At 50.1% G+C, this 12,063-nt stretch overlaps 5 protein-coding genes across 5 annotated transcripts; 3 read left to right on the top strand and 2 right to left on the bottom strand.

Annotated features, from left to right (window-relative positions):
• Window positions 1-419: 419 nt before the first annotated feature.
• Window positions 420-1,685, top strand: BDW47DRAFT_126776 (TauD/TfdA dioxygenase family protein; the record flags this gene model as incomplete). Its single annotated transcript, XM_024816609.1, has 3 exons — window positions 420-863; window positions 912-1,453; window positions 1,511-1,685. The coding sequence occupies 3 exons, from the start codon at window positions 420-422 to the stop codon at window positions 1,683-1,685; spliced, it is 1,161 nt and encodes a 386-aa protein (XP_024670873.1).
• Window positions 1,686-1,749: 64 nt separating this feature from the next.
• BDW47DRAFT_107817 (uncharacterized protein) lies at window positions 1,750-3,017 on the bottom strand. Its single transcript, XM_024813086.1, has 2 exons — window positions 2,509-3,017; window positions 1,750-2,445 (listed from the first exon to the last, which is right to left on the bottom strand). The coding sequence occupies exons 1-2, from the start codon at window positions 2,794-2,796 to the stop codon at window positions 1,945-1,947; spliced, it is 789 nt and encodes a 262-aa protein (XP_024670872.1). The 5' UTR covers window positions 2,797-3,017; the 3' UTR covers window positions 1,750-1,944.
• Window positions 3,018-4,635: 1,618 nt separating this feature from the next.
• Window positions 4,636-4,934, top strand: BDW47DRAFT_126774 (uncharacterized protein; the record flags this gene model as incomplete). Its single annotated transcript, XM_024816608.1, has 2 exons — window positions 4,636-4,738; window positions 4,795-4,934. 2 exons carry the CDS (start codon window positions 4,636-4,638, stop codon window positions 4,932-4,934), a joined length of 243 nt encoding a protein of 80 aa, XP_024670871.1.
• Window positions 4,935-5,742: 808 nt separating this feature from the next.
• BDW47DRAFT_126773 (NAD(P)-binding protein) lies at window positions 5,743-7,457 on the bottom strand (the record flags this gene model as incomplete). The annotated part of the gene is made up of 2 exons (XM_024816607.1): window positions 5,743-5,858; window positions 6,395-7,457. 2 exons carry the CDS (start codon window positions 7,455-7,457, stop codon window positions 5,743-5,745), a joined length of 1,179 nt encoding a protein of 392 aa, XP_024670870.1.
• A 1,511-nt stretch (window positions 7,458-8,968) lies between these two features.
• On the top strand, window positions 8,969-11,714 carry BDW47DRAFT_45393 (putative amino acid permease). The gene is made up of 4 exons (XM_024819074.1): window positions 8,969-9,962; window positions 10,028-10,227; window positions 10,306-10,886; window positions 10,940-11,714. Exons 1-4 carry the CDS (start codon window positions 9,384-9,386, stop codon window positions 11,176-11,178), a joined length of 1,599 nt encoding a protein of 532 aa, XP_024670869.1. The 5' UTR covers window positions 8,969-9,383; the 3' UTR covers window positions 11,179-11,714.
• Window positions 11,715-12,063: the final 349 nt, after the last annotated feature.

Genomic DNA, 12,063 nt, shown 5'->3' with positions numbered 1-12,063 from the left:
CTAGAATGAAGACTACTGTCAGAAACCCCGCTTGTACTCCTGCTTTGGCCGTCTATTATAAATCGCATCGCGATGCGCCATCAAATCCCTGCATGATGATATAGCAGCATGCCTCATGACAGGATTTGAGTCATATGGTGTGCATGGAGATAAGAGGCAATGAGGGGAAGGTATAGAAAACTAATAAGTACAGTGGATGAGTATTCAGTGCGCAATGCGGTGTTGTGATGATGTGATTGATCCATGATCTGGAAGCGGGGGTGTGCCATGGATACTATCGATCACCAAGTACTTATAGAGATGAAAAAAGAAGATATCAGATCACTCAGCCTTGCGATATTTGCCTCGTTTTTTGGTCCCACGCAGTGGAACTCATTATTCCAGGACTTTCTTATATTCAAATAATAAAAAAGAAAAGTATGGCGCCAGCTCCAATCGACCCCCGGTTCGTCGATGTTGCAGAGCCCCGAAAAGATACTTTGGGTCTCCCAGCTCCAACTCGCAAACGGCTCGAGAAGGCCGGGGTAGATCTCTCGGAAGGATATCCGTATCGACCATCCCGTCCTCTTTACTTGGACGACGTTTACAGCATCAGGGACTACGATCGTCCTCATGTAGACCCAGCAACTCGCGCGGACCCTCAGAAGAAGGCTCTACTTTCGGCTGCGGAGAAAGTAGTGGATCTCACAAAGCATATTGGAACAGAGATAATCGGTCTTCAACTGAAGGATCTCAATGACAAGCAGCGAGATGAGCTTGGTTTGCTTATTGCCGAGCGCAGTGTTGTGTTCTTCCGTGACCAGGATATCACACCACAACAGCAGAAGGAGCTCGGTGAATGGTTCGGGGAAATTGAAGTACATGTATGGTTTTCTGGACATCGCGTTGGTACGCATGCTGATCTACTATAGCCTCAAGTACCCCAGGTGCCTGGTGTCACTGGAGTCACCGTTATTTGGCCTGAGCTTCAGGCGACGGAAATGCCTGCCAGTTTCCGTCGTCCAGGAGGATCGTCCCGCTGGCATACAGACCTGGTGCACGAGCGCCAGCCAGCCGGCGTAACCCATCTCCATAACGACACAGTGCCAAACATTGGGGGAGACACCCTTTGGGCAAGTGGGTACGCCGCCTACGAGAAGCTCTCGCCAGCCTTTCGAAAGATAATCGATGGAAAGACGGCAATTTATCGCTCTGCGCATCCATATCTTGATCGTGACCATCCTGAGCGGGGCCCCAGACATGTGGAGCGCGAGCATCCTCTTGTCCGTGTTCACCCCGGGACGGGATGGAAAGCCTTATGGGTGAACAGAGCCATGACCGATAGAATTGTCGGTTTTGACAAGGCGGAGAGCGATGTTATACTGGGGTACCTCTGCGATGTGTACGAGAAGAACGTGGATATTCAGGTGCGATTCAAGTGGTCGCCAGGAACGAGTGCCCTTTGGGATAATAGGTCTGTCTCTATTGATCCCTTTCTGTTCGCGTAACATTCCCATTGACATCCTTGCAGGATCACCATCCACAACGCAAGTTGGGATTACGAAGGTAATGAGCCCAGACATGGAACTAGGGTTACAGCGTTGGCCGAGAAGCCTTTCTTTGATCCTAGTGCGCCCACCCGAAGGGAAGGGCTTGGATTGCTTGGGCCCGACGAGCTCAAGGAGCTGAAATCCAGTAACAGTTAAGCGGATTCAAGATACTTTGGTCGTCTAGGCAAATTTCATGTATTCTGTCATGTTTGCGAAGTGCCGATGCTGTAGGCTATCGCGATAAAAACAAGTAGCCTATGGTGGGATTGGGTACATCACTGATGCAGTAACAAACTCAGAGCGGGATCTGGTATTTCAAACAATCATCCCGAACAAAGCCTGACAAAATGAGTTGACACCCGCAAACACTGGACAATCAAGTGACGTGCAAAGATGCCAATCCCAACAGTGGATGCTACTTGCGCTTCAAGATATAAAGCCAGTGGAACACCTCAGGTGTGTGCACCGATGGAGAGGAGTGACCATGCGGTGCTTTCAACGCTTTCTGGGCCACCACAGCCCAGTGCGCCATAGCATGAGGTAAATTCTCAAACCGCGTGGCCGAAAATGAAAGGGCAATCCAAATAGCACCGGGTCGAGCCAGCGGTGCAAGATGTAGCGCCAACACCTCGACAGGCAGTAACGTAATCTCCCCGCCCTTTTTCACAAGCCTTTGTATTTCTTCGCAGGTGTCCGATGCATCAGAAGAAGATGAGAATGCCACGGGTGCGGACGTCGCGATCGCGTCGCTCGTACTCTTGTCGAGTATCATGTCGACGGGAGCGAAGCAGGAGATTTCGGAGACATCGGCCCAGGATCGCAGGTCAGCCTGTACCCAGTGCATTGCTCGGGTAGGGTCAAGATCTGTTTCAAGATCCCGACCCAGGCGAACAGCCTCAGCTGAAAAGTCGACGTTCTACTCGAGAAAGCAACAGTTAGTGGGCAACAATGGCACAGAAGCGAGCAACATTCTACCCACCACAATGCTCTTTCCTTGCAAACCACGCTGTACGAACGCATCGCGAAGCCTTGATCCCAACTTTGAGATGCCCGGACCGAGATGCAGCACGCGGGGATGGCCAGTGCTTTGGTCAAACTGCCGACCGTCCAGGCTAGACAGGGCCACGTCTATGATCGCGTCTCCCGAGTTCAACCATTCCCCAATATCTTTCTTATTTGCGAATTTCTCATCCCAGTAGGCGGCCTCATCGTAGTCTGAGGCACCTAGGATTTTCGTGTGGGTTCTCCCACTGGATTGAGCGGCCATCCTTCAATCGGAGAATGATATGGATTTTCCACCAACCACATGCGTCGACGTCGAGCGCGATCACGTGTGATTATCTATCTATTGCGATTCTACTACGGAAAATACCACGGTCACCAACTTGACCCTATACCAAAACATCAAGATCCTTGAATCTTTTGCATGGAATGCAAGAAACCGGCAATTAAATAGAATGTGTGAAAAACTAGCGAGCACGTGACGACTTGATGACGTGGGTGGCCGGCTTGGCCAGTTGAGGAGCTTATCTTATCTGGCTTATCGATAATTTGGTCTCGATCTTGTTACTTCTCGTTCTCTCTTAGTTATTTGATATTGGAAATACATATACAAATCATCTATGTCAATCATGGCTGCATATGTCGCATTGTGTTCTCAATCTATCTCTTAGTGATCATGTCGTCTGTGTGAATTCCTAGTGGTGCGCCTGGAAATAGCCCTTTGGCAATATGGCAATCACTAATTGATGCTACTGTTATATATTACTTTGAATTTCTAGTAGTGATAAGAGAAATACAAAGCTCTGGTTCTTGTGAGTTATGACAAATAGAATCTGCTTTGGCCTCTATAGAATTGTTGTCAAAGCCCCTATGGCGTTGCTGTCACGGCCCTACTAGCCATACACTCTATACAACGAATAGATTAGCTGCAACTCAGTATCCCTGTATGAACACCACTACAGCATCCAAAAGTCAGTAACTCCAATCGGTTCGCTGCCTTTACTGACCATGAAAGTGTAGGACTTTCTTATGGCTGCATATCGTGCAGATTTCTTGGCGATTGTCCATAGAATTTGTCCCATTCTATAGAAGCACCAAAAGATTCTTGATCGCTATCGTCAATACTAGTCAAGATAGTTTTAGACGAAATCAATATAACAAATTGAAATATTTGACTTTACTGGAAGCCATAGAAGCAATAGGGCGTGGAGGACAAAGTGTACGGAGGAATTTTATGGCTATCTGATACCCACATCAATAAATTAAATAAGGTGGTTTGATGGTGTCTGTTGGAGTTCTATGACGAGATCAAAGACTGAATACATGTGCATAACAGTGCGAACACTATAATAGCTCATGTAAATCTTGAGAAAATTGGACGGCGATAGGTACGTCTCTTGACTAGACCAATTCCCACGACACATCTTCGGTAAGAGACACAGGATGCGCCATTGGAACACATCCATATACTTGGTTTGATTCTCATGAGCAAACTTACACAAGAAAGAGAACAGTCTTATTCCAAAGGAAGGCATCGCACTATGGATTCACCCACCGTCCGCAGAGTCAAGAGTCGACATAGCCATGGGTTGATCGACCGTGTAAACTCTTTTACAGGCAACAGCACCACCAGACGAAAAGCAGAATGACATCAGCCAGCTGCAACAGATAGATAGCTCTTCCCTTGTTATTGCCACCAGCTCCTCAGACCAACTGCGATGATCATGTTGTCCTCATCCCTCTGCCAATCACGCCGTGTCTCTCATCAGGGGAGAGTCGGCCCAACCCTGCAACAGAACCTAAACAGGGCGATGCGCGCGAATCGCATCCAATCATCGCCACGGAGGTGACGGCCGGGCAACCTTACCACCGTCTAGGAATGAGGACTGGACTGGTCGATGTATCATTGATACTAGCATCCCTTGTCTCGTGACTACCCCGCATCTAGGTGACAAGGACGTTGCTATATAAAGGTTGTGTCACCTTGTATCTAGGGGATTCTTGATGGTTGGGTCCTCGCCATCATCTCAAGTCTCTATTTCCATCAGTATCTACTTTTGAACACTTTATCTATCTTGAAACTACACTACACGACGCCGTCAAGATGTCTGCGCCTATCATGCAGAGTTTCCGCTCCATGGGCTCGTCCGTGGGCGAATACTCCCGTCAGCAGCTCAATGTGTTTCGAAACCGCGTGCTCAACACTGGTATGAGATTTTCTTCCCTAACAGTGTGCTTCATATTAACTGACTTCGTCATCCAGAAACCAGAAGGCAGCGAGCAAACGTCGTTCGGACATCCATGACCGCCCACAGACCGGTGTGGATTTCTGGCGTAGGAGGAGTCTACACTTCCATGGCCGCTGTATACCTCACATTGAAATTCATGAGCCGGTTGAAATAGAGCATACAAGGGAGTTTGGGGGGATGAAGCTGGCGTAAAGCACACTTTCATAGACAGCTACTGGCCTGTCTTGGTTTTCTTTTGTTTTCTATGTTTCTATGTTTACGATTCAGTCCGCTGGCTGGAATGCTTCGATTTGATTTGAGGGATATTTTTGACTTCAGGGGCGGAGTTTATGGTATTCATTTATTATTTGACTGATTTGATGGTGATGAGGTGGAAGGAAGGGGATGGGCGTATCTCAGGGGGATAGGCTGAGCCAAAGTACTAGGGCCAGCTCATACATGTCATGCAGTACAGTACAAGTACACAAAGGCGTACTTGAAATCAAAGGAAATATATGAACTCAGCAACAAGGATAAGCAATCAATAGGAAACGAATCAAGGTAAAGATCTGGCCACACATACATCATACCTGCTGTCCGCGTCAGCAGATAACCCAACACTCGTACCACACCAGTCTCACACACACACACACATCATGGGCTGACATGGCCGTTCACATCACATCTCCTCCCCCCAAACCTACACACTTAATATCAAAACAAGCGCCCCACCAAGCACTTTCCCGTCTCACGGCCATCAAAATATCCGTCCATTCCCAATACTCCACCGAGGGGCGGGGGGGTGGGCCAACCGCTACCCCAGATCCACCGAAGCTGTCGACAGGCCAGGGTTACTAGTAACTAGCCGCTTGTCTCGTAAAGGGGCAGTATTGCATGAAGGAGGGTACGAATCTGGCTAAAGGGGGATCTTGTCATTGGATGGGGAATCCAACGGATGCCTCCTGGGCCTGCAGACTGACTTTCTACCCCGCCCGTGGCGGCCAATCTTGGTTGATGGTCGATGGCGCCCGTGTTTGATACCCCAGATCCTTGGCGCACCCCCGCACCTCCACTACCCGATAGTGACCCATTGCGGAGCCTATAATAATATTGATCTGCGATGGATGGATCGAGTGGTAGGCTGGGTGTCTGATAATATGCCTGATGACGCTGGGGTGTAAGCTGAGGTCTTGTATTGTCATGGCCCTGACGCTTATGCCTGTGGTGCTATGCATTCACGGAGGGTCCATCAACAATGTCCAAGCCCGAGTCTTTGTTGTATGGTTCATCAGGGAGGATGGGATATAATGTTGCAGCAACCAGTCCCTAGTATGTACGTGAAAAAGCAGCCTTCCATGTGAACATGGGGTGCAGTCATAGCCATGGTTCTCAGATACAGGCCATCCTCTGCAAACTTCACCGCAACTGCATGTCCCGGCAAGGGCTACGAATCAGGGCACCAGCCCTAATACTGACCCCGACCAGGTAGACAGTGGCGGAATGATCGACATGTTACAAAATGGAACCAAACAGATTATATGGCATAATTCTTGTGACATATGGAAACACTTGGTCTATCATACAAAATTCATATCAATGCCAAATCCCAGTCCCATCTGCACGATCAAACCATACGATCGAAGCTCCGCTCATAAGCATCCTTCAAAAAAGTCCCAACATCTCGAAACGTCACATCAGAGAAGAACATATCGCGCTGGGTTAGAACCCTATCCATAGGCACCGCACTAGCACCCGTCACATTCCACTCGTCCATGAACGCAATGGCCCGCTCCCCTGGCCCCAGCGATTCATCCTGCACAGCAGCAAAGATGTCACTCTCAGACTTCCTCGAGACCTGAATCTTTCTCCCGAAGAATCTCTCCACTGTATCCACAGCCCGATTCCACGTCCCAATCTCACCCACAACATACGTGTGTCTCTCCCACGTCCCTCGCGGCGCTTGAACAAGCCTTACCAGCGCCTTCGCAACATCCCGCGCAGCCGTCCATCCGATCGGCTCGTCTCCGGTACCTGGTATAACCGCCGAAAAAGTATCAAGGTCAAGCGGCCAGATGCCCGGAAGTGGCTTCATATACGACCGGACCCTAGTCGGGTCGAAGGACGGCGCCGTACCCACCTCACCTCCCTCGCTCTCGTCTAACTCCCGATAAGCAAGAGCAGTCGGATCAACGGCACTTCCTTGAGCGAAGTAATCCATGAACCACCCGCCATTAACAACAGTCCACTCCACGCGATCATCATCATCATCATCATCCCCGCTCTCGAGGACTTTCTCCCGGAACGCGCGATGCGTCGCATCATAGAACCTCGGCAGGCCCGGGAAACGCTCAATATCCCCACCATAATCAGAGGGCACAAAGCGGCGACAGGTGTGACTCGCTCTGCACGCTTGGTACATGGCTTCGTGGGCGGTGTTGTAGACACCCGTGTCATTGGAGTGGAGAAAAGACAGAAGAACGGTGGCTTCAATGTCGTCGAGGACGAATTGTAGCGCTGGCGCGGTGTACTCTGTTACGCGGATGGTGATGTGCGGGTTTGAGGTGAACCATGGTCTGTTGGTCAGGGAGCGCGTGAGGAGCGTGATACGTGGTCGGTTGGGGATGAGGAGGAGTTCCTCGATGAGGTATTTGGAGACATCGCTGGCGCCTGCTATGGCGATGCTCTGGGAGGGTTGCATCTGGGTGGTTGGGGGTTAAAGAAAGAGTCTAAGTTTAGTGACAATTGCTTTTGTGGTCTGTTAGTGCTGGTATTTAGGTGCCTTGTCGGAGCTTATATCTGTCTATCTAGTGGTGCCAAGACGCGGAGGGATTTGAAGCCGGGGTGGTTATAATCTCGCCGGCTCGGAGACTTACGGTCGCATGGTCTATAAGCACTGTGATAGCATAGTGCGAGATAATTAGTTGGTGTCAAGATGGCTGTCAAATGTCGCGGTTGTTTATTAATTCTCGGTGTGCACTGCAAGTGCAGGCTTATCGCCTTGCTGGTACATAACGGAGGTCCAGCATAAGTTAGGGTTAACTGAGCGGCCGATTATGCAGAACGTCGCCTATCTTCAGCGCCATAGGTTTCTAGATAGGACCTATCTCGCTGATCCTGGCGTGTTTTGTTCCGACGTGGCATTTAGTTTAGACAAGCATGTCGGTGGTACATCGCTGATGAGTATCCAGAGGTCCTTGAGATTTGTCCGTGGCTGTCTGTCCATGCTGTTAATGACATGAGTGGGTGTCATGAATCATAACGCTAGTGAAGCATCGGTGGTAGCTGTATTGGGGAAGAAGCAGCCAAACGAACTTCTCTATAGATAGTAGTACTCGAAATCGCACCAAATCCCCGCTCCTGCATAGATGTTGAGGCCGGTCTGTGTGAAAACGAACTTACCCTAGATCTAAAAAAAAGGCCTGTAAGTCTGACTTGATTGGGAAAGTCTGGAGAGCCGACTAATCAAGAGAAAGGCAAATAGTGTTATGAGCCGGTGATCATGGATATTTGAAACGTATACAGCAACCCTAATAGCAACCTCACCTGCTTCACGCAGTGGCATCTATTTCAAGTGGGAAAGTTGCAGTCAACAGCTGAGTCGATATCGCGTGAATTTTTTTGACTGACGACGAGTCGAGAACCACCGATTCTTCACTGGCGTCATTATTCATGACACCCACGTCATCAGCATGGACAGACAGCCACGGAAAATTCTCTAGGACCTTTGGATATTCATCAGCGATGTACCACCGACATACTTGTCTTACGGCGTTCTTACCCAGTGGCAACGGACGTGTAGACTGTGCATGCGTCGTACTTTGAAACCCATTCGACTCAGTTGGGTTATCGCAGAATCGGGCACAAAGAACACCGCGGGATCCTTCCTGTGGGCTCTATATGTACCCGGGTCAATTAACAGTCATACTCTCCGAGCTGATATAATCTCAGACGTAATTTCAAAATTCCAAACTTGGCGTTCCCAGGCGGATGGAGGCGTTTTTAGGGTTCGATGGCTGTACTCGACAGGAATTGGATTCGGTCATCGCTAGTCATAGATGCGTACGGCGCAACTCTACTGAACTGGGCAAGACAAAATCAACCGCGCTGAAATGATCAGCTGGATCCGAGTGGGTAAGAGCGGAGATCGAATATAAAAAGCTCCTCTATACATCGTCGGATCGTCCTTCAGGTCGATCAATGACAAGCATCCCGCACTAAACCCAAAGAGGCAGCCAAGTGACAAGCCGCGGCATTCCAGCGAATCAGACTGAGGCATCCAGGCTCCCCATTTGCCCTCGTGGTCACGGGCCAATGGAGGTGCCTGATTCCGGCCCTGGTGGAGCCTCGGGCGGAAATTTTTGCAGGGACTAACAGCTGATGCCCCTCGTCCTTCTTTTCCTCTCCGGCCTCTCTCCTACCACCATTCTCCTCTCTTTTCCCTTTTCATCCTTTTTTTGATTTTATGGAAAATTCTTTTTTTGGAGAATCCTCATTTCTATTTCCCACCTGTGATGCTCTGCGGGACCCTGCAGTAGCTGAGCTAACTCACCCAAACTTCGTCTCTCGTTGGTTTCCTCCATACCGCTAGTTTCTTATATCCCCTGGTCAGGACGATCATCCCAGCATGACGTCCTCTATGGCTGCGGAAGCCGCCTTGGGTGACAAGTCCCAGGCCGATCAGACCCTGGAGACCCTGGGATATGTCCCGGAGCTGTCACGCAATCGCTCCACGTGGCACGTGGTGTTTATGTGCTTCATCCTGTCGTCCGTCCCTTATGGGTTGTCCACTACGTTCGGTTACCCGCTGGCCGGAGGTGGCCCCGCGAACATCATCTGGGGCTGGGTGATCGTATGTTTGATTATCTTGTGCGTTGCCGCATCGCTGGCGGAGATCACATCCGTCTTTCCGACGGCAGGGGGGGTGTATTACCAGACGTTCGCCCTGTCGCCCCCGTGGTGTCGCCGCGTCGCATCCTGGGTATGTGGCTGGGCCTATGTGACCGGGAATATCACCATCACCCTGGCCGTAAATTTCGGCACCTGCCTGTTCTTCATTGGCTGCTTGAATGTCTTCCACTATGCCGATGGCACGGGGATTGCCGACAACTTCCAGGTCTGGCACACCTATCTCATCTTCCTGGCCATCACCGTGGTGACCCACGCCATTCCGGCGTTTGCCAACAAGTATCTTCCTTTGCTTGAGGTATGTATGATTTATGGTAGTCATTGGGATTGCTTCGGGAGTTTTTTGGCTGACTCTGGTGTTAGACTGCTGCCATTTTCCTCACCATGGTCGGTGTGGTAGCCATGATGATTACGCTCTTGGTGGTTGCCAAAGAAGGAAGACACGAAGCGAAATGGGTATTTGGTCACTTCGAGCCTCAGTCCGGCTGGCCGGACGGCTGGTCGTTCTGTATTGGTCTGCTGCAGGCCGCCTATGCCACATCGGCGACCGGAATGATTATCTCGTACGTTTTTCTCTTTTTTCTTTTACATAGGACAGATACCCTTTGAGCATTGAGGAAGAGGTACTAACCAATATCTAGGATGTGCGAAGAAGTTCGCGAGCCTGCGGTTCAAGTCCCCAAGGCCATGGTCGGAACTGTCGCCATCAATCTCTTCGCTGGTCTCGCGACGTTGATTCCCATGTGTTTTGTGCTTCCCGATTTGCAATATCTGTACAATCTGTCTGACGGCCAGCCCGTACCACCCACCTTCTTGCAGGCGACAGGCAGCGAAGTCGGTGCTTTCCTTCTTCTGTTGCCTTTGGTTCTCCTGGGTATCATTTGCGGCGTGGGCTGCGTGACGGCAACCTCTCGCTGCACTTGGGCCTTTGCCCGTGATGGCGCCATCCCCGGTGCTGCGCTGTGGAAGACGGTCAACCAACGTTTAGACGTCCCAATCAACGCCATGATGCTCGGAATGGTCGTTGAGCTGCTCCTCGGCCTGATCTACTTTGGTTCTAGCGCCGCCTACAACGCGTTCTCAGGTGTCGGTGTCATCCTCCTGACTCTGAGTTACGCCTGCCCCGTCGCCGTGTCTCTCATCCTTCGCGGCCGCCAGGACGTCAAGAACGGCAACTTTAACCTCGGCCCCCTAGGCGTGTTCTGTAACGTCGTCACCATCGGTGAGTAACCCACCGTCTCCTAACATACATAGTCCACTAACTCCATACCACAGCGTGGACCCTCCTCGCCATCCCTCTGTTCTGTATGCCCACTTCCATCCCGGTCGATCTCGAAACCATGAACTACGCCTGCGTCGTGTTTGTCGGCGTCATCGTCACCTCCGGTCTGTGGTACCTCGTTTGGGGCCACAAGAACTACGTCGGCCCGCCTTCCGACGCCGTGGACGCTGTAGACCTCACCGACGACGATCAACCCATCAAGACATCTTCCAATGTGGTAAAGACGACTTAACTGCCCTTAGCATCGTCCGTCTCCAACCCGATACCAATATACTATCACCCGTGCGCCTCGTCCCGTCCCATCGCTGGCACCAGCTAGCTCCATCCCCAAGCAGCGTTTGGACCCATAGCACCATACCATTCTGACCCATGCGCCACTTTTCTACGTTGTCGTATATATAACGCCCAACGCACGCCGGCCGATCAACTTCAGACAAGCCCGCATTTTGAATCCAACGGTAGTATTGCTGATGTTGTTGCAGTTTTGTGTTGCTCTGGTGTTCTTCAGATGGGGTGTGCTACTATCTTGAAGGCCTACTAACGAGAGGGTGCTGGCTGGCTATTTGATTTATTTTATCATCCACTGTGGGAGTACACACGCTTTTCCCACGCGCCCTTTTTTCTTGTTTCAATATTCTCTCTTTCTCTTTCTTTTCTTGTTTTTTTTCTTGACTATTATCATCTTTACCTTTGTTGTATATATTCCGATACCTACAGATATCCAGGTTAACTACCTACTTAAATACCTACCTACAATTTACAATTTACCTCAGTGCTTAAACATGATAAGCGCAGTAGTCACTATACACGACATTATTCCAATGGCGAGTACTCTACAACATAGCGCTTTATTTCTTAAAACACCTACACAGCCACATATAATCGAAAGCTTGTATTATTTCCCAATAATCAAGGGACGGAGCTACCCATGTCAGACAACTATTAGATCCTGCCGAGGACCCCCACAAGCGAGCACGCAAATCACTCCACAGAAACAGCACATCCTGGTTCTGGTCCCATTCCCTGTCACACATCCAACCGCCCTGTCAATCCCGCACCATTGAATATTGCACCCCAAATACGAAACCCCTACAACGGAGAAACCCTACAACGGACC

Source organism: Aspergillus candidus (assembly GCF_002847045.1).
Source record: "Aspergillus candidus strain CBS 102.13 unplaced genomic scaffold BDW47scaffold_31, whole genome shotgun sequence".
NCBI lineage: Eukaryota > Fungi > Ascomycota > Eurotiomycetes > Eurotiales > Aspergillaceae > Aspergillus > Aspergillus candidus.
The sequence above is the reverse complement of the archived record's forward strand: the minus strand, read 5'-3'. Positions and strand labels throughout refer to the sequence as shown.

Coding starts and splice junctions, on each gene's coding strand:
- BDW47DRAFT_107817 (XM_024813086.1), bottom strand. CDS start 2,796: ATGGCCGCTCAATCCAGTGGGAGAACCCACACGAAAATCCTAGGTGCC. Junction 2,446..2,508: donor TGCAAGGAAAGAGCATTGTG/GTGGGTAGAATG, acceptor TTTCTCGAGTAG/AACGTCGACTTTTCAGCTGA.
- BDW47DRAFT_45393 (XM_024819074.1), top strand. CDS start 9,384: ATGACGTCCTCTATGGCTGCGGAAGCCGCCTTGGGTGACAAGTCCCAG. Junction 10,228..10,305: donor GCGACCGGAATGATTATCTC/GTACGTTTTTCT, acceptor ACCAATATCTAG/GATGTGCGAAGAAGTTCGCG. Junction 10,887..10,939: donor CTGTAACGTCGTCACCATCG/GTGAGTAACCCA, acceptor TCCATACCACAG/CGTGGACCCTCCTCGCCATC.